Source organism: Pyrus communis, chromosome 10 (assembly GCF_041283825.1).
Source record: "Pyrus communis isolate YQ-2024b chromosome 10, ASM4128382v1, whole genome shotgun sequence".
Taxonomy (NCBI): domain Eukaryota; kingdom Viridiplantae; phylum Streptophyta; class Magnoliopsida; order Rosales; family Rosaceae; genus Pyrus; species Pyrus communis.
Genome location: NC_142574.1, coordinates 283,867 through 305,010, shown reverse-complemented (window position 1 = coordinate 305,010; position 21,144 = coordinate 283,867). Strand labels below are relative to the sequence as shown.

The 21,144-nt window shown below is 38.8% G+C and overlaps 1 protein-coding gene, 1 long non-coding RNA gene and 2 pseudogenes across 16 annotated transcripts; 2 read left to right on the top strand and 2 right to left on the bottom strand.

The window, feature by feature from the left end:
• Positions 1–1,410: 1,410 nt before the first annotated feature.
• LOC148693309 (uncharacterized) lies at positions 1,411–3,673 on the bottom strand (annotated as a pseudogene).
• A 2,453-nt stretch (positions 3,674–6,126) lies between these two features.
• LOC148693308 (uncharacterized) lies at positions 6,127–8,468 on the top strand. The gene is made up of 2 exons (XR_015952469.1): positions 6,127–7,016; positions 7,979–8,468. It is a non-coding gene; the product is annotated as an uncharacterized LOC148693308 (long non-coding RNA).
• A 407-nt stretch (positions 8,469–8,875) lies between these two features.
• Positions 8,876–10,402, top strand: LOC137727490 (phytolongin Phyl1.1-like; annotated as a pseudogene).
• A 314-nt stretch (positions 10,403–10,716) lies between these two features.
• EMB2820 (Cytidine/deoxycytidylate deaminase family protein) lies at positions 10,717–20,399 on the bottom strand. Of its 15 annotated transcripts, none has more exons than XM_088678149.1 (12): positions 20,194–20,391; positions 19,932–20,002; positions 19,557–19,680; positions 16,076–16,154; positions 15,564–15,922; positions 15,405–15,478; positions 14,700–14,821; positions 13,688–13,770; positions 13,042–13,141; positions 11,732–12,187; positions 11,490–11,611; positions 10,717–11,378 (listed from the first exon to the last, which is right to left on the bottom strand). In XM_088678149.1, the coding sequence occupies exons 5-12, from the start codon at positions 15,683–15,685 to the stop codon at positions 11,219–11,221; spliced, it is 1,239 nt and encodes a 412-aa protein (XP_088534275.1). In that variant the 5' UTR covers positions 15,686–15,922; positions 16,076–16,154; positions 19,557–19,680; positions 19,932–20,002; positions 20,194–20,391; the 3' UTR covers positions 10,717–11,218. The 15 variants fall into 15 exon arrangements, with proteins under 15 accessions (XP_088534275.1, XP_088534276.1, XP_088534287.1 ...); XM_088678150.1 differs by having other exon boundaries at positions 15,564–15,747; positions 20,194–20,389; XM_088678161.1 differs by having other exon boundaries at positions 11,490–11,605; positions 15,564–15,747; positions 19,557–19,677; positions 20,194–20,362.
• Between the last annotated feature and the right edge of the window lie 745 nt (positions 20,400–21,144).

Below are 21,144 nucleotides of genomic sequence, written 5' to 3'. Positions count from 1 at the left end.
TTGGTTCCCCGAGCTTATGCAAAGTTGGGATCCTTGCAACTTAAAGAACTCCTTCCAAAAAGAGCTTAAAAACAATGGAGCTCTATCACTTACAATTATGGATGGCATTCCATGCAGCTTGAATATGTTATCAACAAACAACTGAGCAACAGTCATGGTAGTGTAGGGATGAGCTAAAGCCAAGAAATAAGCATACTTAATCAACCTATACACAACCACAAAAATGACAGTTTTTCCCTTGCAAGGGGGTAATCCCACAATGAAGTCCATACTTATATTAGTCCAAATTTTCTGAGGAATTGGTAAATGTTGAAGTAGACCTGGAGGAGATAGAGTTTCATACTTGTTTTGTTGGCAAGTATTTCACTCAGAGATGTAGGTCTTAATGCCACCATTCATACTTGGCCAATAAAAACCCCTTTTTAGCCTTTGGTAGGTTTTCAAAACCCATTGGTGTCCTGCTGCATGTGTAGATTGGTACTTAGCCAAAAGCTTAGACTTCCAAGTGGAATTGGGGCTGAGAACTATCTTGGACTTATACTTGAGTAAGCTATTGTTAACATGATAGTGAGCTAACTTATAACCACTGGTTACTCCCTTCCCAAGATCTGTAATCTCTGCCAATTTTTGCTTGATCCAAGCATCCCCTTCATTGTACCTTTTTAACTTATCTAACCAACCAAAATAAGGGTAAGAGATAGCTTGACAACTCATAGAGGAATCAGTGGTCGCATTAGAGCACTGAGTAACATAATCTGTGTCATGTCTTCTAAAGAAAACATCAACAACTATGTTGTCAGCCCCATTTTTTAAGTGAATTTCATAATCAATCCCCATCAATTTGGACACCCACTTTTGTTGGAATACTATGTAAGCCCTTTGGTTAAGGAAATATTTCAAATTGCAGTGATCAGTCTTGATTATGAAGTGCCTACCTTGTAGATAAAACTGCCATTTCTTGACAACATGGACAATCGCAATGAGTTCTCTCTCATATGTGGAAATGGATTCATTCTTGGGCCCAATGCTCGACTAGTGAATGCAATTGGTATTCCTTGTTGCTACAAAACTGCACCAATCCCATTATTGGAGGCATCACATTCCAACTCGAATGACAGTGTTTAAAATTAGGTAAAGCAATGACCTGTGGAGAAGTCATGGTATCCTTGAGCTTCTGGAAAACTTATTTAGCTTCTGTAGTCCACACAAATCCATCATTATTAGTCATGTGATAAAGTGGTTAGTAAATTTTGCCAAAACCAGGCACAAATTTCCTGTAATAGGATGTGAGACCAAGGAAACCTCTCAACTCATTCACTGTATTAGGCTTAGGCCATTCTAGTATAGCCTGAATCTTGGAGGGCTCAACTTCTACACCTTTGCTTGACATAACATGGGCCAAATACTCCACTATACTTTGTCCAAAAACACATTTATGTTTCTTAACATAAAGTTGATGCTATTGCAAAACTGCAAATGCCATTTTGAGATGCAACAGATGGTCTCCCAAGTCTTAGTATAAACTAATATGTCATCGAAGAACACAAGGATGAACTTCCTCAAATAGGCCCTGAATATATCATTCATGAAACTTTGAAAGGTTGCGGGGGCATTAGTGAGCCCAAAAGGCACTAGAAACTCATAGTGACCTTTATGTGTTTTGAATGCAGTTTTTCACTTTCTTGAGGATGTATCAAAATCTGATGGTAGCCGGACCTTAAATCAAGTTTAGAGAAAAACCTAGCACCATGTAACTCATCTAAGAGGTCATTAATCAAGGGAATAGGGTACTTGTCCTTGATTGTTATGGCATTGAGTTCCTTGTAGTCCATACATTTTTCCATGATCCTTTTTTCTTCTTCACAAAGAGAACTGGACAAGAGAATGGACTATGGCTTAGTCTGATAAAACTTGCATTAAGTAGTTCTTGGATTGCATTCTTGATTTCAATCTTTTGCAAAGGACCATAATGGTAGAGTCTTATGTTAGAGGGTTTAGATCCAGGAAGTAGTGGAATCTGATGATTGTGAACCCTACTAGGTGGTAGTGCAGTAGGTAAGGCAAAAATGGTCCCAAACTGCCCCAACACTTCTTGTAGTTGCTTGATCTGCAAGGAATTTAATTCACATGCTTCAACCATTTTTCCTTCAAAGGAGTAAATGAATAATCCCAGATTTGAGTTGGAAATCTCCTTGTCCAAATGTTGGAGAGTCGTTTTTTGAATCAGTGGAGCAGTTGTATCACTGTGAGTGAGTTTGTACTGAAAACCATTATTGGTAAATTCCATAGTTAGTAACTGAAAGTCCCAGAGAACCGGGCTAATTGAGGAAAGCCATTGGACCCCCAAGACTATTTCACATCCTCACAATGGCAAGGAATCTAGATCCACAACACAATCATAACCCCTAATGGACAAAGTAGCATTAGTGCAACAACTTGAACTACTAACCTTACCCCCATCTGTAATCATCACTTCAAATGGTTTAGTAGGTTGAGTATGCCAAGCAAATTTCTTAAGGAGTCTAGAGTCCACGAAGTTATGGATACTCCCTGAATCCAAAAGAACTATGACTTGTTGACCATTCACTGAGCCTATGACCTTCATTGTCTTCACAGTGGTCTTAGCAAGTGTGACATAAAATGCACGTTCACTAAGTTCCATCTGAGATAACTTAGGGGGTGGTTCCTTTAATAATTCAGTGGTAATCTCATCTTCAGGGTACACTAAGTCGAGGATGAGAAGTTGCTTGTTAGCATATTTATGTCCCCTGCTTAGTTTCTTATCACAAAACCAACAATCACCCTTCTCTATTTTTCTATGAATCTCCTCAGGAGACAACTTCTTCACAGGAAAATTGGAGGATTTAACAGTACGAGTGATGAGTGGTGTGGTAGATGGGTGAATGGTGCGAGCCTGTGGAAAAGGCTGAACGGAGCTACTCTTCAGAGCACACAATTTAGTATCAAGTTGTAACGCAATTGAAATAGCATCATGCATATAAGAGGGTCGCAAAACCTCATGTTTAAGTTCACGCTTCAAGCCACCCAAGAAGCAGCTCTTTAACAAAATAGGCCCTATATTATGAGTTCGATTTGCCAAATGTCTAAACTCAGTGATGTAATATTTGAGAGTACCTGATTGTTTCAATTTGAAGAGTGCCTCAGCACTGTCTTCAAATTAAGAGGGCCCAAACTCTCTGCAAAAGGCGTGTGTGAAATCCTCTCACCGAGGAGTTGTCTGTAAACAGTCGTGCCATCGAAACCATTGGAGTGTTTCCCCTTCCAAGTGGAATGAAACTGTTAGGACTTTCTGAAGCTCAGGAAGGGAAAAGTAAGTGAAAAACTGCTCTGATTTATAGATCCAAGCAAGTAAATCTTCATCAGTAGTAAATATGAGAAAATTGATGCGAGGCTGCCAAGTTTGGTGATGAGGGTAGGGACCGCCGTCGTGAGGTTCGCAACGAGGAGGCGGATAAGGGTCAAGGTCGCCGGGATATGGAGAATCGGCAATGATGGGTTGAAGAAGAGGATCGGCGTTTGAAGAGGAACCCCCGCCCCCATGAGTACAAGCGATCTCGTGACGGAATTGTTCCATGAACATCACCATTTTCAAATCAATGGATTCAGAGAGCGCAACAATAGAATACTCCAAAGCAACGACTCGAGCGTCCATTTGAGATAATCGAGTGTTGGGATTGTAGTGAAGCATGCACAAAGGGACCAAGATCAAAATTGGGTGATACCAATGTTAAGAACCTGCTCAACCTAGACAGTACATCAATGGAGAAATGGAATGGAGTAGAAAGGAAGACGACGAGCAAGGAACTCATGCCTATAATTTTTTATTAATAAAACTGATATATCTGTTAAAGAAGCAACCCAACTGTTTCTCCATTTAAGTAGCTAGTCTACTCAGAAATGCTAACTTAGCATTCCTTTACATAACTAACTCACGAAAGGACAAACTCTTTTTTAACCAACTGAAATTACAAATAAAAAGAGGATGGGGGTCGAGTTGCAGTGGCACTAGAGCCAAGAAAACTTTCACCTTACCCAAGTTCGATTCCCCCCACCCCCAAGTTTAACCAATGACAAAAACAAAAAAAAAATTACAAATAAAAGGAATAAAATGCATTTCCTAAGACCATCTCCAATGGTGACCTAAAACCTAAAAATATTTTGCCCACAAAATTTAGGTTTTAGCCCAGAAACAGCTTTTCTACTCCAACCCTTCTAGCCTAAAATTTTAGCCCCAAATTATCAAATAATGAATTAAGGCTATTTTTTTTAAATTAACTTTAAAAAAAAAATTATGTAGACTATCTTAAATTAATTTTATGAACATTTTAACCTAAAAATATTTAAATTCCGATAAATTTTGAAAAATCACTCAATACATGAAAATCATGATAAACCACATAAACTTAAAAAAAAAAAAAAAAAAAGAGAAGACAATTAATAAACCACATAAACTTAATACAATCGAAAACTCATAGACTACATAAACTTAATAATGATATCCACCATTTTGACTTGGTGATGGACTTGGGTGATAGTCTTGAGATGAATCATCATCTTGAAATATACTCCTTGTGGCATTCCTTCGTAAAATTTCCTTTTGCTTACCACGTAAGTATTTCTTCCTCTCTGGAGTGTATTTGTCGAGGTCCTCCATTATCAAATTAGTTTCATACCTTTCTTGCTTCCTATCCCCTTCTTCCTTTATGGCCAAAAACATTTGGGTCAATTCTTCTTGCCGACGACACTGGTTTTTGTTCATTCTTGCCATTTCGCTAGCAAATTGTTTACGTGTTGGATCTTGGGACTTCCCTTTTCTCTTTGCTTCCTTTTGCTTATCTCTACCCGAGGGCCTTGCAAAAGAAGAAGTTGGGGTTATTTGTTCGACACCTTCATTGTTGGCAAAATTCACACCTTCATTGACATCATTTGGGGGTGGGGCTTCACTATGAAATAATCTTCCACATTGTTGGTTCGCATCGGTTCCCTACCTCGGACAATCCTTGAGGATGTCCCAAGCATGATGCAACTTAAAAACTTGATTTTTTGGTGTAGTTCTTGTCTTGTAAATTGCCATTATTTTGTCACCCTATGCAACAAATACATAAAAACAATTAGTTGCAAAATACTATTATGTACATGACAACTAAAATATCAACAAATAAACTCACAATTTCTGAGGCGCCCCTTCCACCAGGCATGTCAACCATGGCTCTCTCCAAGCTTCCCTTCCATAAAGTGCACACTTTGTTGATAATCATCCACCGATCATAAACACCACCAACTTCCCTTCGACCGGCGTTGGAATTTTCATGGAACTTATCAACGATTTTACCCCACAAAACCTTTCTATTTTGATTGATGCTGATGGCACCATCTTCGCTAATAGAAATCCATGCTAAACATAAAGCAATATCTTCGTCAAAGGTCCAATTACGACCTCTAACATGTTCTTTTGCCATCTTGAAAATTTTGGAAATGAGAAGAAATGGTAGAAAGAAAAATTAGAAGAATTGTAGGAGAAAAGTGAGTTTTGTGTGGATGTTTGAACAAATACATAGGTATTTTTAGAGTTTTTGGTTGAATTTTAAGTTAAATATTTTTTTTAAAATTATTTTAGCCGTTGGATTTAAATTTGGACCGTTAGATCTTTTTTTTTACCGTTAGATTTGATTATATTTGATCTAAACCGTTGGATTCCATAAATATATAAATATAAAACAAAAAAAAAATAATTTGAACATGAACCGTTGGAGTAACCAACAGCCCATTTAAATATGGCTGTTCGATAAAAAAAAGTAGCTGTTAGGTTGCTGACGTCATCTGACAGCAGGGGACACGCCCACGTGGGTGGGGTCCCCGTGGGAATCCGGCTGGCGCGTTGCTGCGCGTTGGGCGATTGGCTCAAGCATCTGGGCTTCACAGCCCGTGTTTCACTCGCAACAGGTAGGGCCCATAATGACTTCTGGCCTAAAAACGGGCTGGTTTCTGGCCTTTTTTGAGTTTTGGGTTTTAGGTTTTGTTTAGCACATGGGTTGGGGTGGGGTTTTGGGATGGGGGAAGGGGAATTTTAGGTTACAAGCCATTGTTGGTGTTGGTCTAACAAGAGAGGAAACTCTGGGTTGGGATCATCTCGGATCCCCTTCCTGGGAATTCAAGGATCCTCTAATTCAACAAACAATTAACGGTCAAGATTCAAGTACAAACAAATACACTTTCATATTGCGGGCAGCCCGTCGAATCCCACCACCATAGACTCTGCCATCATGCTTGAACCTGGACTCCGCCGTCGACTTCTCGGATTTGAACTAGATTCGACAGAAACCCACGTCGTCGGAGCACAAGAATTGCCTGCACCCAACATCGCCGTAGCATTTACCTGCTGCCTCACATCGCCGCAGCACTGTCCGACGATATCGGCAATCCAATGCAACCTATCGATAAATTGAAAATAAAATCGTGGATTAAATTTGGGAAATCAGGTATTATAGAGCCACTGGCAATCTCCAGTTCATATCATTAACTCCGGAGAGAGCTCTCACGTAAGCCCTCCATCTCTCTTCGTCTGTAAGCCTAACAAATCCGTCGATACCAACACCGACAATCCTCTTCTTCTGTCACCCACAACCCAGACTTGAATCTGGACCGTTAATTGTTTGTTGAACGCTCAGGATAGAGGATCCCAAGATCCCCGGGAAGGGATCCGGAGATGATTCCAGTCCGAAACTTTGTATTAAACGCCCGCTGACCCAAAAAAATTAAAAACGCCGCCTCTCTCTCACCACAAGAGCAAAACCGTTGCGCGATCTCTCTCTAATTCACAGACACAGCCATGGGGACCTTGAAATCAGAATCCGTCCGGATCCGGCCTGATGAACAACCGATGCGGCCTACCAAACAACCACGGCTTGCAGAGGCAGAAGAATCAAAACCGGCAGAGGCACAACAACAAAAGGTGGCTGAGGCACAGGGACGAAAGAAGTTTGCTTTTGATTATGGTATGCAGGAATTGTGTTTTTTCTCTTTCTTTTTGTTCCAGAATTTAATTTCATACCTATATTTCTGAGATTTTAATTTGAAATTATTTACTTTTGGTTTATGTATTAGAATTTCGTTTGATATCGTAAGTTTATGCTGAAAATTTGTGTAATTTATTGACTGTTCTATACACACACATATAAATCCAGCTGTTCCTACTGTATTGAGATCCTCCTTCAACCCCCGTCACCGGTGCTCCAGTCCCTCCATTTAGGTTTAGGTTTTCCTGTCCGTTGTTATTGTCATATATAGGTTGAGAGGACTAATGATTTATTACTAATGTTTTGAGGAAATATCGTGCCAAAGTTTTTGGATCAATTTGATCAGTTTTTCTAGTTGGGGTGTGCTATCCACACATCTTTTTTTACTTCTCACACACTTCTTGTTGATTTCTGTCATTTGATTTTCTTCGATTCATCCGATTCGACGGCCGAAAATTAAAAGGGCGTGTGAGAAGTAAAAAGGGATGTGTGAATATCACACCCCCTTCAGGTTATATATTTGCAATTCCATCGGTCTGCTGCTGTGCTGCAGCTAGCTTCTATGTTAATTTATACGTTTCATCAACAATTCACAAAAGGGTAAAAAAAAAAATAAAACACTTGTGCAGACATGGTGTCATGCTGTGGCCAATTTGACGAAAATTTCTTTGTTTGATGGACTTGAGATCAGAAATACGAAAAAAATAGAATACTTGGAAACTGAGTTATCTTCTATGAAATGAATCAATGGGGTTCGTGATGATTGATTTTTCTCTATTGCTCATTGTGTTCTTGAGACTCTTGCTAATTTTATCTTGTACCCGGTTTACCATCAATCAATACTTTTCTATGTTAAAATGGAGACAATTTGTAGTTATTGGTCATTCAATGTGCGATGTGTGGTCAGCGGCATTGATTTCTTCTTTTGGTTTGGTCCATAGCTAAACAAACCCCAAGGTTCAGGTACTGTTGCATTTGTATGAAGAATGATCACAGTGCACCACTTTGCCCGTACGGGAGATATTGCTCACCAGACGTAACTGTTGGCCCAGATGCTGCAATAGTCTGTACGTGTTGCCATGGTGATCCAAAAACAGCCCACCCTGATGTGGCTGATGTGGAAATGGTAACAAGAGCTGTACTCAAGAGTTCTCTGCCACCATCAAGGTGGTAATCATACTGAGCGCTGTACTCAAGCTTTATCTGTGGTTTGAAGAATTCGGAGATGTTAAGTATTCACATAGGTTTGAGGAATTTTATGGATTTTATCTTCATCGTGTAATGATTATCGCTTTGGGAGAATTTGTTTGAGATGTTATTAAGGAACAATGGTGTTGTAATTGTTATTATCCGGTGCTATTATTGCAATGTACTGAATTCAGTTTGTTGGATGTTAATGTTTACAAGTATTTGAGCCTCTTTTGTTTTGAATGTCACTTTTTGAGAATTTTGTTTTCTGTTCTTGTGTTTGTTTTGAGTAGATGATCCCTTTCGGATTGAGATAAAAGAAGGGAAATTCTTATCCTTTTATTTATTTATTTTGGTCTGTGATTGCTGCCGCTGGCTTCAAATTGTTCATCTACTGCGGCTGCAAATATTGAGTGGTAAAATAACTATTTAGCTTGATTCAGGTGCCTGTCCGACCTGTTCCTTTCACTATATTAAGCCTTCAACAATTTAACACAAGGAAGCCATCCATGTTGGGAACATGATGGTAAAATTGCCTCATATTTAACCTGCTTCTTCATTCTGCAAGACATGTTAAATAGTAAGGAACAAGTAAAACTAGAATTACAACCACGGTGGCAATAAACAAACCTCATCAACCATTATTCAGCATGGACATGGAGTATCCCCAGATTTCGAATTTTCATCCTCCAAGCCAATTCCGGCAAGAATCAGTCAGTCGACTCTCTCGTGCAGTTTGTCGGAGGAAAAGAAAACCCCTGCCTCGAATGCAGAAAGAACGGCCTATAGAACATCCACCGTTTTTCGTGACCTGAACACTGCCGAACTACCTCTCTCATGTTCCACATTCCCGAATCCGTCACCCCACTACCCCGCCTTCAGATCATGCCAATTCCTGAAGAACCTTTGAGTGACTTTCTAAAAGATGCGGAAGACCTTTCTTTGAGATTCTCTGTATAAGGAGGCTTCAAGCATACTGCAGCAACTAGACAAAGGGAAACTGATTGAAGCCATAACTGCAATGTCCCCGTCCAATAGCAATGTCGGTTCTACTTATGGTCCTGGCAGCAGGCAGAGGCTATTTGTAATAGCCATGGGCTGTTATGGATCAGAATGGAGACGACACCTAGGTCTTCCTACAGAAGCCTGATAACAGTTTACCCGCAGTTACTCAATTTGGTCCTGCAGAATCTTCAACTACTCAGTTTCCCCAGCTTTATCTGATAGAAAAGCATTGTATTCTTCTTCGAGGCTCTTTACATCCATTACCCTTGGCACTGGCTGGAATCTTCAACTATTCTCCTTGTGATACAAGAAATATTAAAGAGAGAGTTACAACCAAACTAGGAAACATAAATAAATTCCTAATCCACCTAAAACTTTGACTCAGACCAACAGATGGAGTTTACTACTGTTGTGTGTCAAGGGGTAACCGGATCCTCTAGTGTATAATGGCGGAGATTGTGAAATTGGCAACTTGGCTACTTTGTGTTTGGAAAAGAGTCCTCCTTTTCGTAGGTGGTATTTTGAGACGGTGGGTAAAAGGACTTATTTCACTATTGTTGATGATATTAGGGGAATACCGGGGTTGTTCAAATTTTAGAGCATTTGAGGGACGAATTCAACAAGGTAGCCAGGAAGGATTCAAGGGGAAGTTTGTCGAGTATGAGCTCTGTTGGCATACAAGAACAGCTTGTTCCGTTATCCACTGCTTGATCACCTCCTTGGAGACTGTTTCTCAGGGTGGTAGTAATTGGACAGCTGAAGTGACGGGGCATGCCGGTCTTTCTCCATCACCAAGTAGTGCGAAATGACAAATTGAAGCTGCCAATTCTACAAAAGCCCCTCCGTTGGGGAAGTCCAGCAAGCAAGATAAAAAGAAGGCTAAAGAGCATGGTATTGCAATGAGAGACATTGAGTTGGAGGAACATAGGAAATCTACGGAGAGAGGAGTGAGTATTGAATCAGCTAATTTGGATTCCAATAACCAAGCTGGAGCAGATTCCTCAGTTGCATTACAAAAGGATTTGGGATCAATGAGGATTAGGTCAGGTTCACAAAGCATTCGAAACTAGTGGTGCCGCCAAGTGCGAATTGTGTTCTACTGTATTTTATTTGGTTACTGATTTGTAGTGGTATCGAGTGCATGTGTTGATTATCTTGTGATCAGTGCCTAAAGTGAAGTTTGAGATCACGACTGGAGGGGTAGAAAGTCATGTCATCAAGAAACAGTTGGCGGAGACAAGTCGGTGGATTGGGAGAGAGTGAGAGAAGTATATGGTCGATGAATTTGTCGTATACTTAGTTTTATGAGCATATGAACTTCTCAGTCAGTCGGAGTGTTCCGATGCTTTTTAGTGATTTCACAATATTCTCTTCTTAGTTGCTGGGATTTTTGGTGGTCCGTCATGTCTGTGCTTTGTGTACCATATCATGCAATATAGCATTCTGGCATGGACGACCATTTGAGCAAACCGTTTTAAAGGTAGCATTTGCTTGAAATATTGAGACGCGGCATCTCTAATAGGAATAAATTCTAAGAGAAATGTTAATTTTCAATAGAGACTAGAGCGGGACCCCACCAAACTATAAATTGAATATTTAAGAGCCTCCATCAGCCGTATGCTCTTCTTCATGGAATGAAAGTCATATTTTCAATATAAGAAAAAGATCAGAGCCCCCATCCAATCCAATCCAATCCAATCCAGAATTTAGGGCTTGGAGTTCCCGCCCGAGAGTTTCGTCTTTGGAAAGCCAGATTCTTAGGAGACCTACCTTAAGGAACATCATCTGCGGAAAGTGACGTATGCCGGGCTGAAAGGGCAGCACGGGCCCATCTCCAGCCTTTTGACTATATTGCATCATATTCCGTCGACGACCACAGGCTGGGACAGTCGTATGCAATCCAACCAGATATACGACACAAACTCCCCGAGTTGCTTAAAGACGGCTCGATGCTGAGAGTGAAGTGCTAAAGCGGGGGAATTGAAGCTTCAAATGTCCGTCCCCACTAAGACCCTGAAAACAGCATAGTGATGATTCAAGCTTCTTTGGCCTTGCAGTCTGTGGACACTCCCCAATGCTCCTGCTTTTGGGTTTGGATATGCATAGAATATCCGCCTGATCCTCTGATGCACAAGTGCCATTGCACACCTTCATATACAATTCACCATCACAAAACCATTATTATCATTACTTAACCATAATAGAAAAAAAAAAAAAAAAAAATCTAAACTCAGAGCTCGATCGGTTTCAATAACTTACATTATGCACGGCTCCCAAACAAGGTACATGTCAAAACCTGTGCATAGATAAGGCCTCGCTGACAGCGATCCGCTGCAACCTTCACCATTCAAGTCCAGATTCTCTTCACCATTAACCTGAATCTGTGATAAGACGACTCTTAAGTATAAAAACTTGAACACAAGCCAGCCCCAACAACTTCAACTGTGAAGTAGCATATATCAGGGAAATGAAAATATATTGTGAAGAAAGAAACAACTCACATTTGTGGGGTTGGTCTTTTGTCTCTTTGCTGGACAGGCTGCTGAACAAGACTGCATGTGGTCCATTTCAAATGACTTATCTTGTGTTTTTCCCGAACTGGGGAAAAGAAGCCTGTCCCTGGCAGCAGAAGACTCAATAGCAACAATGGAAGCGTGGCGTAAAGGGTGGCAATAACTCAAACTCATGTCTGATTCTTGCTCAGCCCATCCCCAAGGACATAAACAAGAAACGCCAGTGTACAACTGTTCTGATTTAGCTGGAAAGCCATTTGAATGCTCTTTACGGCTCAATGCACCACCTGAAATGCCATGGCAAACAGAAGTTTCCAGCTTTTCAATGCAGCTGGTTTCAGGGGTGATCTCGTTTTTGGGATTATAGCAAGAACAAGTTTGATCACATGCTTTCGCAATAACCTGTTTAACAGAAGGATCCACTATAACTGCAGCGTTGACTTCCTGCAGATAGAGTAAAGGAGAACATATATATAACAAACAGAAGTTTCCAGCTTTTCAATGCAGCTGGTTTCAGGGGTGATCTCGTTTTTGGGATTATAGCAAGAACAAGTTTGATCACATGCTTTCGCAATAACCTGTTTAACAGAAGGATCCACTATAACTGCAGCGTTGACTTCCTGCAGATAGAGTAAAGGAGAACATTTATATAGCAAGCACCAAGCATAGGCTCAGTGGTATGCAAAAAATGAGGCCTTGCATTGCATTGCACAAAATGAACTCCTTGAACTCTCCACCCATTGCCATTTGGTTTTGGGTTGGATGCCTTAACTTTCACATGATGTCATAGCAGGCAATCCATCCACAAGCTAAGACCAGTTTGGTCACACATGCTCTACATCACCCAATCCACATGTTGCACTCAGGCCAACCACATGAGGGGATGTGTTGAGAATATAAATCAACATCAGGTTGTAAGCCTTACATCAACTTTAACAAGTTTCGTATAGAACTTAGTTCCTACAGCAGAATTAACTAACAATCAAGATTATGATAGTCTTTTTCTCATTATTTTTAAAAGGAAAAGTGAATATCTTCTCAAGAGTAGACTATTGTAGTCCTCAAACTAATGCTGATCCATGCATGTTGAGAAGCACTAACAAGACTACAACAGGATGCTGGCTGAAAAATAAATAAATAATAAGACTGCAAGAGATAACAAAATTGACTTCACCCCAACCCTTCCAGTTCATTCAGGAATACTTTCAAAGTATTAGCGTCATTTTGAATATTAGAAAGCTGATCAGGAAAGGACGACCTAAATACCAATCCAGTTAAGAGTGAGAGTAATACTTTACCAAATTATCACCAGACTTTGCCAACTGAACAGCATACTTCATGAAGCTGAAGACTGATTGTGAGTCCTCTTGACTGAATCCAGTAATGCCTTCAATATTACTGTATTTAAAAGATCACGGGCAAACACAAAAAGAGTCAGAATAATGTTAAACAAATAATTATTTGACATATCTATCCCGGAAATGCAGAACGAGGAGCCACCAAGAAAAAAGCAAGTAACAAAACTAAACTGCAAAGGTGCAGATAGAAAGGAAGTTTTATGTAACCATCCAATATAATGCCTTCTACTAGTAATTGCCAATGTTTTCCTGTTGGTGTTAGCAGAGCTTTGAGTTTGTGCATATAAGTTGTGATGAAAATTTTTGTTCATACATAAATAAGGCAACTTTCACCTCCTCATGACCCTAGATTTTAATCAAGGGAAGCTATCACATGACCCATCATTTTGCTCAGGAACAAATCTAGGACTAGTGTTCATTGTTACTGAGACATCTTTCACTCCAATTCAGCTCAATCTTAGAAAGAAAAAAACTAAAGACTCCTGAACATCAACAATACATGAAAAATGAAAAAATAGTGCTAAAAAACACTGACGTAAACCAGCATAGTTGGATTACATTTAATATTAAAAGAGTGGTAGCTTACTAAGTTGGGGGATGATAAGATGTTGGCCATAGCTTGCATTGTTCTTCCCACTCTTCTTTTGATGATGCAGCATACTTGCAGACCTAAAATTGAGTGGCTTTAGATGTTGGCCATAGTCTAGTTTAATGGTAAAGGAAAAAAACACAAAAGCAAGTTTGGAGACTACCAGAAGAAGAGCAGGCCTTCAGAAGATAATAACAAATACTCAAACAAATCGAAATTCAATAGCCAAAATGGGGTCATAAGTTTATGTGAAAGAAAGGGATCCATATCACTGTATATACAAGGCAAGGCCCAAATAAATAGCATGAAAGTGAAGTATTAAGTAAGACAAAGTCCAAAGACAAGCTTGGATTCAGTAAAACACAATTAAAATGATTGCATTCAGATATAAGATTATACAGAAGAAGAAAAATGGTAGTAATTAACATATTTCAAATCCACGAATTTTTGACCTTATGACTCCCTTAGGAAAACACTTTGATCCTACATCATCAAAGCCCATCATATTTCAAATCTACGATCAAGCACGAGCAAATTCTTCCTAAGCATCTTGAGAGGAAAAGAAAATGTTCCTAAAGTGACCAAGCAGCCATCCTAACATAAATTAACAAGAGGCCCAACTTTCATAAAAGAAAACTTACGAAAGAAAACAAGAGGTTCATTCTTTCTTGGCAACAAAATAATAGATGATTCATAACTAATAGTATTTTTCAACGAGCTATTTAATTCGTAATGTCAATTTATTGATTGTGCAATATTTTAACAAGAGAAACATTAAGGTTACATACTGAAGTATTTAAGATAATCAACTTAAACAACTACGACCATAATTATTCCAAAAGTACAATAGTAGTCTTTATATTGTATTTTTGTCATGATAGAAAAGAATCATAATAACAAGAATGGGCAGTAGATATGTTCAGATTATTTGTTATTCTGCTATTATTACTTTCAGATGAAGAAAAAAGTACAAGTCAAACCTTGTTAAAATAAAAAGAGAAAGACCCACTTTTGTGACAAAAGGACTCAACTGGTAGGAATTCATCAGCTCCTGTACATCATTCTGAATGCTGTCCAACTGATTACCATTTTGAGAAGCTAGACATAGTATCACAGACAACTGAGTTTTTCCTGTATAGTGAACTGATAGTCAACACCGAATTGGATGTACCCGAAAGATAAGATAGTAAGAACAATTTGGTAACCATGTCAGGTAATTATCATCTTGGCCGTCATATACTTGCTGCCTGAACCCCAAATCAGGGGAATATCCAGCAAGACTTGGAAATATGCATAAGTGTTAGACAAATCCTATTGATATGCTAGGGTAACATTCATAAACAATTTTGTCATGCTGATTATTATTTTGGTTTGATAGACATGTTTGAAAGCATATTAGAGGCGACGTAGGGCAGGACACCCCATCTTAGGGAGGTGTAGCTTTCTTTGACTAATTGCAATAAAGAAAATCTTCTCCATTGGATAATGAATGAACATCTCCAATTTGAACCAAGTCGAGCACACACGGGCAGGACACCCCATCTTAGGGAGGTGTAGCTTTCTTTGACTAATTGCAATAAAGAAAATCTTCTCCATTGGATAACGAATGAACATCTCCAATTTGAACCAAGTCGAGCACACACACAAATTTAGCTTTTTGATAATCTTAATAAATTTAACAAATGGGTTTAGGGTTTAAGAGATACAGACAAACCTCCTTGAACAAATTTCTTGTGCACCCGCTTGATGTGCCGAAGATTTTCCAGCGGTGCAATTTGGTTCAAACGCCTACACAATTACATCCATTTCATCAAAAGTAAGAAAGAAATTAAACAAGTGCTACATAGCCGCCAGTAAAGCAAACCAAGCTTACCTTACGAGAGTGTTGGCAAATAAAGGGTCTATAAGTGAAGCAATTGCATCGACGGTAGGTTGTTGGTCGGGAGGGAATGGGGGGTTGTCGGGGATGTGGACTATCTGCCACGTCTCCTCCATATTCTAGCTTAAATCTAGCTACCACTAGTAGACCTTGTTGCACTTGCCGGGATGATTGGAGGCTTCACTTACCACCAAGTAACAAGTAAGTCACTGATTATGTGAACCAAAATAAACACGGAACGGAAAATTTTCATTTCTTAGGGTTTATGGACTTTATAAGATTAAACTAATATTTGAAAATTGACAAAACACTGCAGCTCAAAGTTTTAAACTCTACTTTGGATGGCTATCCACCTGCAAAAAAGGAATTGAAATTTCATTCAAAGACAAGGTAGATTTTGATTTTCAGGGTTTAATTAGTAAAAAGGGTTAATCTCGGTTTACTATCCTAAAGTTTTTTGGTTTTCAACATTTCATACATCAAGTTTTTTTGTCCCAGTCTAGTACCTAAAGTCATAATTTTAGGACACTTTCATACAACCGTTAAGTTCTCCGTCACAACTTCCGTTAACTGATGATGTGATGCCTGCGTGAACAATGAATGGAAGACATGTGTCAATATGGCCCATATGTATATTACAAAAAATTTATGAAAAAAAAAAAAAACAAAAACCCTAAAAGCTAAACCATAAGGAACTCTTTCTGGGTTTCTGAGATCAAGCCGAAGAGATGTAATCATCCTCCTTCACTTACCCACCTCCCCATGTGACTTTGGTTCTTATAAATCTCCCTTGCCCCTAAGATACGTAATCAAATTATTAATGACACTTTTTCAAGATTTGAGTTTTTCTTCCAAAACCAAATCTTGGTAATTGGGTCGATTCGTATCCAGATTTTGTCTAAGATTTTTTATGAACAAAGAGTGTCAAGGGACTCTGCCAATGGAGTGCTTACCGGTTTCCTCAACCGCCTCTCTCTGCTTCTTCTCCTTCTTCTTTGTGGGTTCTATGAGCTGCTTGTCAGGTCTGACTCGAAATGGACTCAAACCCACCAGAGATCTTTTTGGGTTCAATTACAAACCCCGTTAGCACTTAGTGAAATTACCTAGAATGGGCTCTTGGACCTCTCTGATTATCGACTATTGCAGACGATGTGGAGAAGGAGGAGATGGATTTGAGGGTGCAATCTAGATCGGCAAGGGGATCGGGGAAGGAAAGGGAGGAGCGGAGCAAGAGAGGGTTGGGCTCCAGGACCAAGGTGGAGAAAACAGTGATGAATCCGGTTCAACACTGACATTGTCCACGTTCCCAGTTCCAGTTGGTTTTCTCCGAAGGAGGTAGGAAGGGAAATGGAGAAATGGGGTTTTGGAGAAGCGGGTAGCTCGAGCAAAGGAGGAGAAGGGAAAGGAAATGGGGTTTTTAGTTTTTTAGTTTTAATTATTTAATTATTTTTAAAATTTTAATTTTAATTTTTTTTAATGTCCACGTGACATGTAGTCATTAGCGAAGGTTCTGACGGAAAACTAACGGATGTATGAAAGTGTCCCAGAATTATGGCTTTAGGTAATAGACTGGGACGAGAAAAATTAGTTGTGTGCTTATTGTAACTGAGGCTCTTTCTTTTTAATTATGTTGTCTTGGTAATGAATTCACCCCTTCGTCGAAAAAAATATGGAGAGACATAAACATTTAAAGTCCTGAGACGAGCTATGGTCTTACACTTAGAGAAGATGAGACAAGCACATATTGAACTCATTCATACAATTCAAAATTGGTTGCATTAGGTACATGCTGAAGAAGTGTAAGACCCCAGCTCGTCTCAACTCTCAAGATTTATAATGCAGAGTGCCCCAATCCCAATACGACGTATAAGAAGTAGGTGCTCATGCTGCTGTAAACGGTACAAAATGGACTGATGAGAGAGAAATTGCTCTCTTCCAAGGCATGATGGAGGTGTAGTGAATTGGTGACCGTGGCAAGGTGGTGAGGGTGGTTGTGAGAATGTATATTGTTGTGAATTTTTTTCTAAGCCTCCTACTGTCTTGGGATTTTTAGAAATGACACTACTTAGGTGAAGCTTAAAATTCGGGACTCATGACCTCCAGATTGCATGGATTTTTTTACTAACATTGGATTTTAAATTTTATGTTTATAAACCCGAACAAGGAAATTACTACATTTCAGTTTGAAAGTTATTGCTTTTGTGAAATTTTCAAACAGGGTTTTTTAGAGACTTGCACTCCCATCTCAACAACAATAACCTATTTACGTCACAAGGAACCCGGTGGTTGATAGCATTTACATGTAAGTGCTAAAAAGTACAAAAAAAGAAAAAAATTCACTGTTTTTCCTTTTTTAGGTTGGTGAAAAGGAAGTTGAGATCTTCACCGGATTTTTGTGTCCGTAGCAGGCGGACCAAAAAATCCGGTCAGTTCAAGAAACAGATTTGGACCGTTTAAGGGCTTGGTTTTGTGTGAAGCAGGTCAGGGTGATAGGCTAATGGAGTCGGCAAGATTTAAATTGAGTGGTCAACCAGTTAGTAAAAAATTGTCATAACAAACCATTTGATATGGCCTAAACTATAAATCTCACTTTCAACAGTAAAGCAGAAATAAATCTAATCATTGAAATCAATCAAAGTTGTTGCAAAAAGGAGGTCAAACTTGACAATAATGTGGAACCCCTTTTCTCAAACCTAGTCTCTATTTTCCAGTGTTCTAAAAAACAGCCTAGACGCTGGGCGTGGTGGTGCCGATGCGATTACGTCCGAATCGTTAAGAAAAATCGGGGAGCTGTTAGGCGCTCACCTAGGCGCTCTTAGGCGGCTTGGGCGGTCTAGGCGGCTGTGTAGGCGGAGTGGAGGTTTCTTGAGAAGAAATTCCACCGCTTTGAGTCCCTCTCTTTGCGCACCACCACCTTCTTAGCTGTTGCAACTCGCTCTCTCTGAACTCCATCGAAGAAGAGGAACTCAGAAGAAGAGGAAACAAGAAAAAAAGGGAAAATGGACAGTAGGGAAACGGAAAGAAAAAGAAAGAAGAAGTGGGAAAGAAGACGAAGCAGATAAGAAAAAGAAAAGAAATAAAATGACTAAAAGTTTCGGCTTTCAAGGTATGAAAAGGGGGTTTCTTGACTGATGTGAGGGATGGGGACTAGGGATGGGGGGTAAGGGTCACCCCACGTGCTTTTTGAAATTGGGGAGGATGCATGCACCTCTTCACACAACACATGGGATTTTTATTTTTATTTTTATTTTTATGAAAATTAGATACAACCATTCAAAATATCTTAACTAATACGGCAAATATGTGTGTTTTTAAATTTTGAACTTTGGATACTAGTTTTGCATTTTATTATTTTTTATTTATTATTGTATTCATGAATTTCATACTAGTATAATTTTTTATAAGCGTCAATATGCACTTACTTACAAGATATACAAGAAATTTACCTAAATCCACCTAGACCGCCTAGGTGCCCGTCTAGACTCCGCCTAGGCGCCCGTCTAGACTCCGCCTAGACGCCTAGGCGCTAGGCACTAGCCCGCCACCCGACTAGCGCCTAGCGTTTTTTAGAACCTTGCTATTTTCATTTTTCAATTAAGGGCAAGGAAGAGAACTAGCGCTCAATGAACTATTTGTAATATGACTACTATTCTGCATAGACAAATGCAGTACAAAGTGACAATATATGGTGTAACCAATCAAAGACATCCCATATAATATTAAAAAGTTGTGTGCCTTTCACCATTTATATGCATATATTGCCGCAAGATACAAAATTGGATTTTCACATCACAAGAAAAAACAATGTTGTTCGTGGTCATTTTAAAGATAAATATACATGAAACATTCCCCAGCCAATTAGCTAGTACTCAAACAAGAACAATCATCAATCAACCTATGACAGGGATTCTGAATGATGAGCAGGAAAAAAATTGCTTTCAGAAACTCAACAAAATAATAAGATGACAACTGTGTTATTGATCTTACCAGAGGAGCAGGTTCATCTAAATCCTCCCATGACTCCGTAATATCATTTTCATCCACATCTTCGTCATCCCATTTATGTATTGGTTGGTCCTTAGCAGGGAGAGCTGAAACTTTTTCTCATCTTCTGAAGCAGAGAAAAAAGCCAGCTTTGTAAACAAAATAACTCCACTTATATCAATTATAGCAAATGAATTGTTATTCAAAGGTTTAGGCAAGAGAGCTTAGGTGGTAAGTACTAAACATAACAATTATTAAGAGAATATAACAAGATAAACAAAAATTACCCACAAAAAAAAAAAAAAAAAAAACCCCACAAACACATCTCACAAAATTTTACAGGAATACTTAAGATGGAATTAAAGCAAGCAGTATTACCCCAGTCCTCCATCTAACTTGGCGACTCTTGTATCAAATTACCCATTTTTCGACGAAACAAAGAATTAATCCTGCATATCGAGACACGCCAACATCCATCATCAGACATAAAAAAATTGGTAAATTAAAAACAAAAATTGAGCTGAAACAGTTGTTAGGATTTTGTGGAAACCGTCAATATTTTCTTTTGGGTTAGGAAGAGAATATCCAGAAACAAAATTAGGGTTTCGATAAAATCGATCTGGAAAATTGGGGGACTTACCTTAGTAATGGAAGACGCGCGAGTGATCGATCAGGTGGTGAGAAGAGTCTACGGCTCTTTCTCTGAAACCCTAATTCTCCCAGTATTCTTCCTTCTCGGCTGGCTGTCACTGTGCCCAACTCGACAACAACTTAGCAGAGGCGATCTTTTCACTTTCCTTTATTTTCTTATCTTTTTTTGCGTTGATGGGTCACGTGTTCGTAACTTTTTTTCCGGTTGGGTTTTAGAGTGGGCTCTAAAGAGAAATGAGGCTTGAGCTAAATTTATTTTAACAAAAAATTATACTATAATTTTATTTAATAAAAAAGATTTAATTTTTAATTTTAAAAAAATCTTAACTTTTAATTAAAAAAATAAAAAGATAAAAGAACTTAAATTTTAATGAAAGAAACGTAACTTTAATATTAAAAAAATAAAAAAAAACTGATGTGCGAGATTTGCACGTTCTCTCACATACTGTTTATGAAACTTAAATGAATTAATTATCAGATTTCCAGCATAATTTATTTGGATTCTCCTGTTGGTGTTGGATTGTCTTACCCTCAAAACCAAACCAAATATATCACTGGGGATATCTAGACTGCTCTTGATACCCATGCCTTTCTCCTCCAAGTAATTAATCTGTTTTTCTAATGAATTAATCTACTCCTCAATATCATATTACATATCATCATATGCTTATTGATTATAAAGGGGATTAAAATTGTTGTCCTGTGATGCTATATATTTTCTTTTTCATTTGTTTCTTCTATTTTGTTGCTAAGAATTATGTACTGTTTATGCAATCATAGTGGTTTCAGCAATTCTCAGAGTTTCAACCAAATTTGTTGTATATTTCGGGAGAGTCTTATACTGGAGTCTATGTGCCAACTCTTGCTTCTCAAATTGCAAAAGGTATCTAATTAATTTATTTGTATTTACATAAATACATGATTACACTAATTGCATATG

Bases quoted from the DNA above. Each gene is read 5' to 3' on its own strand.
- EMB2820 (XM_088678149.1), bottom strand. From the start codon at position 15,685: ATGGAGGAGACGTGGCAGATAGTCCACATCCCCGACAACCCCCCATTC. The intron at 13,771-14,699 runs GTGGGTCTTTCT...ACTCAATTTTAG, and splicing joins TGAGTCCTTTTGTCACAAAA to GTCTGCAAGTATGCTGCATC. The intron at 11,379-11,489 runs GTAAGTTATTGA...TTGTATATGAAG, and splicing joins GTTTGGGAGCCGTGCATAAT to GTGTGCAATGGCACTTGTGC.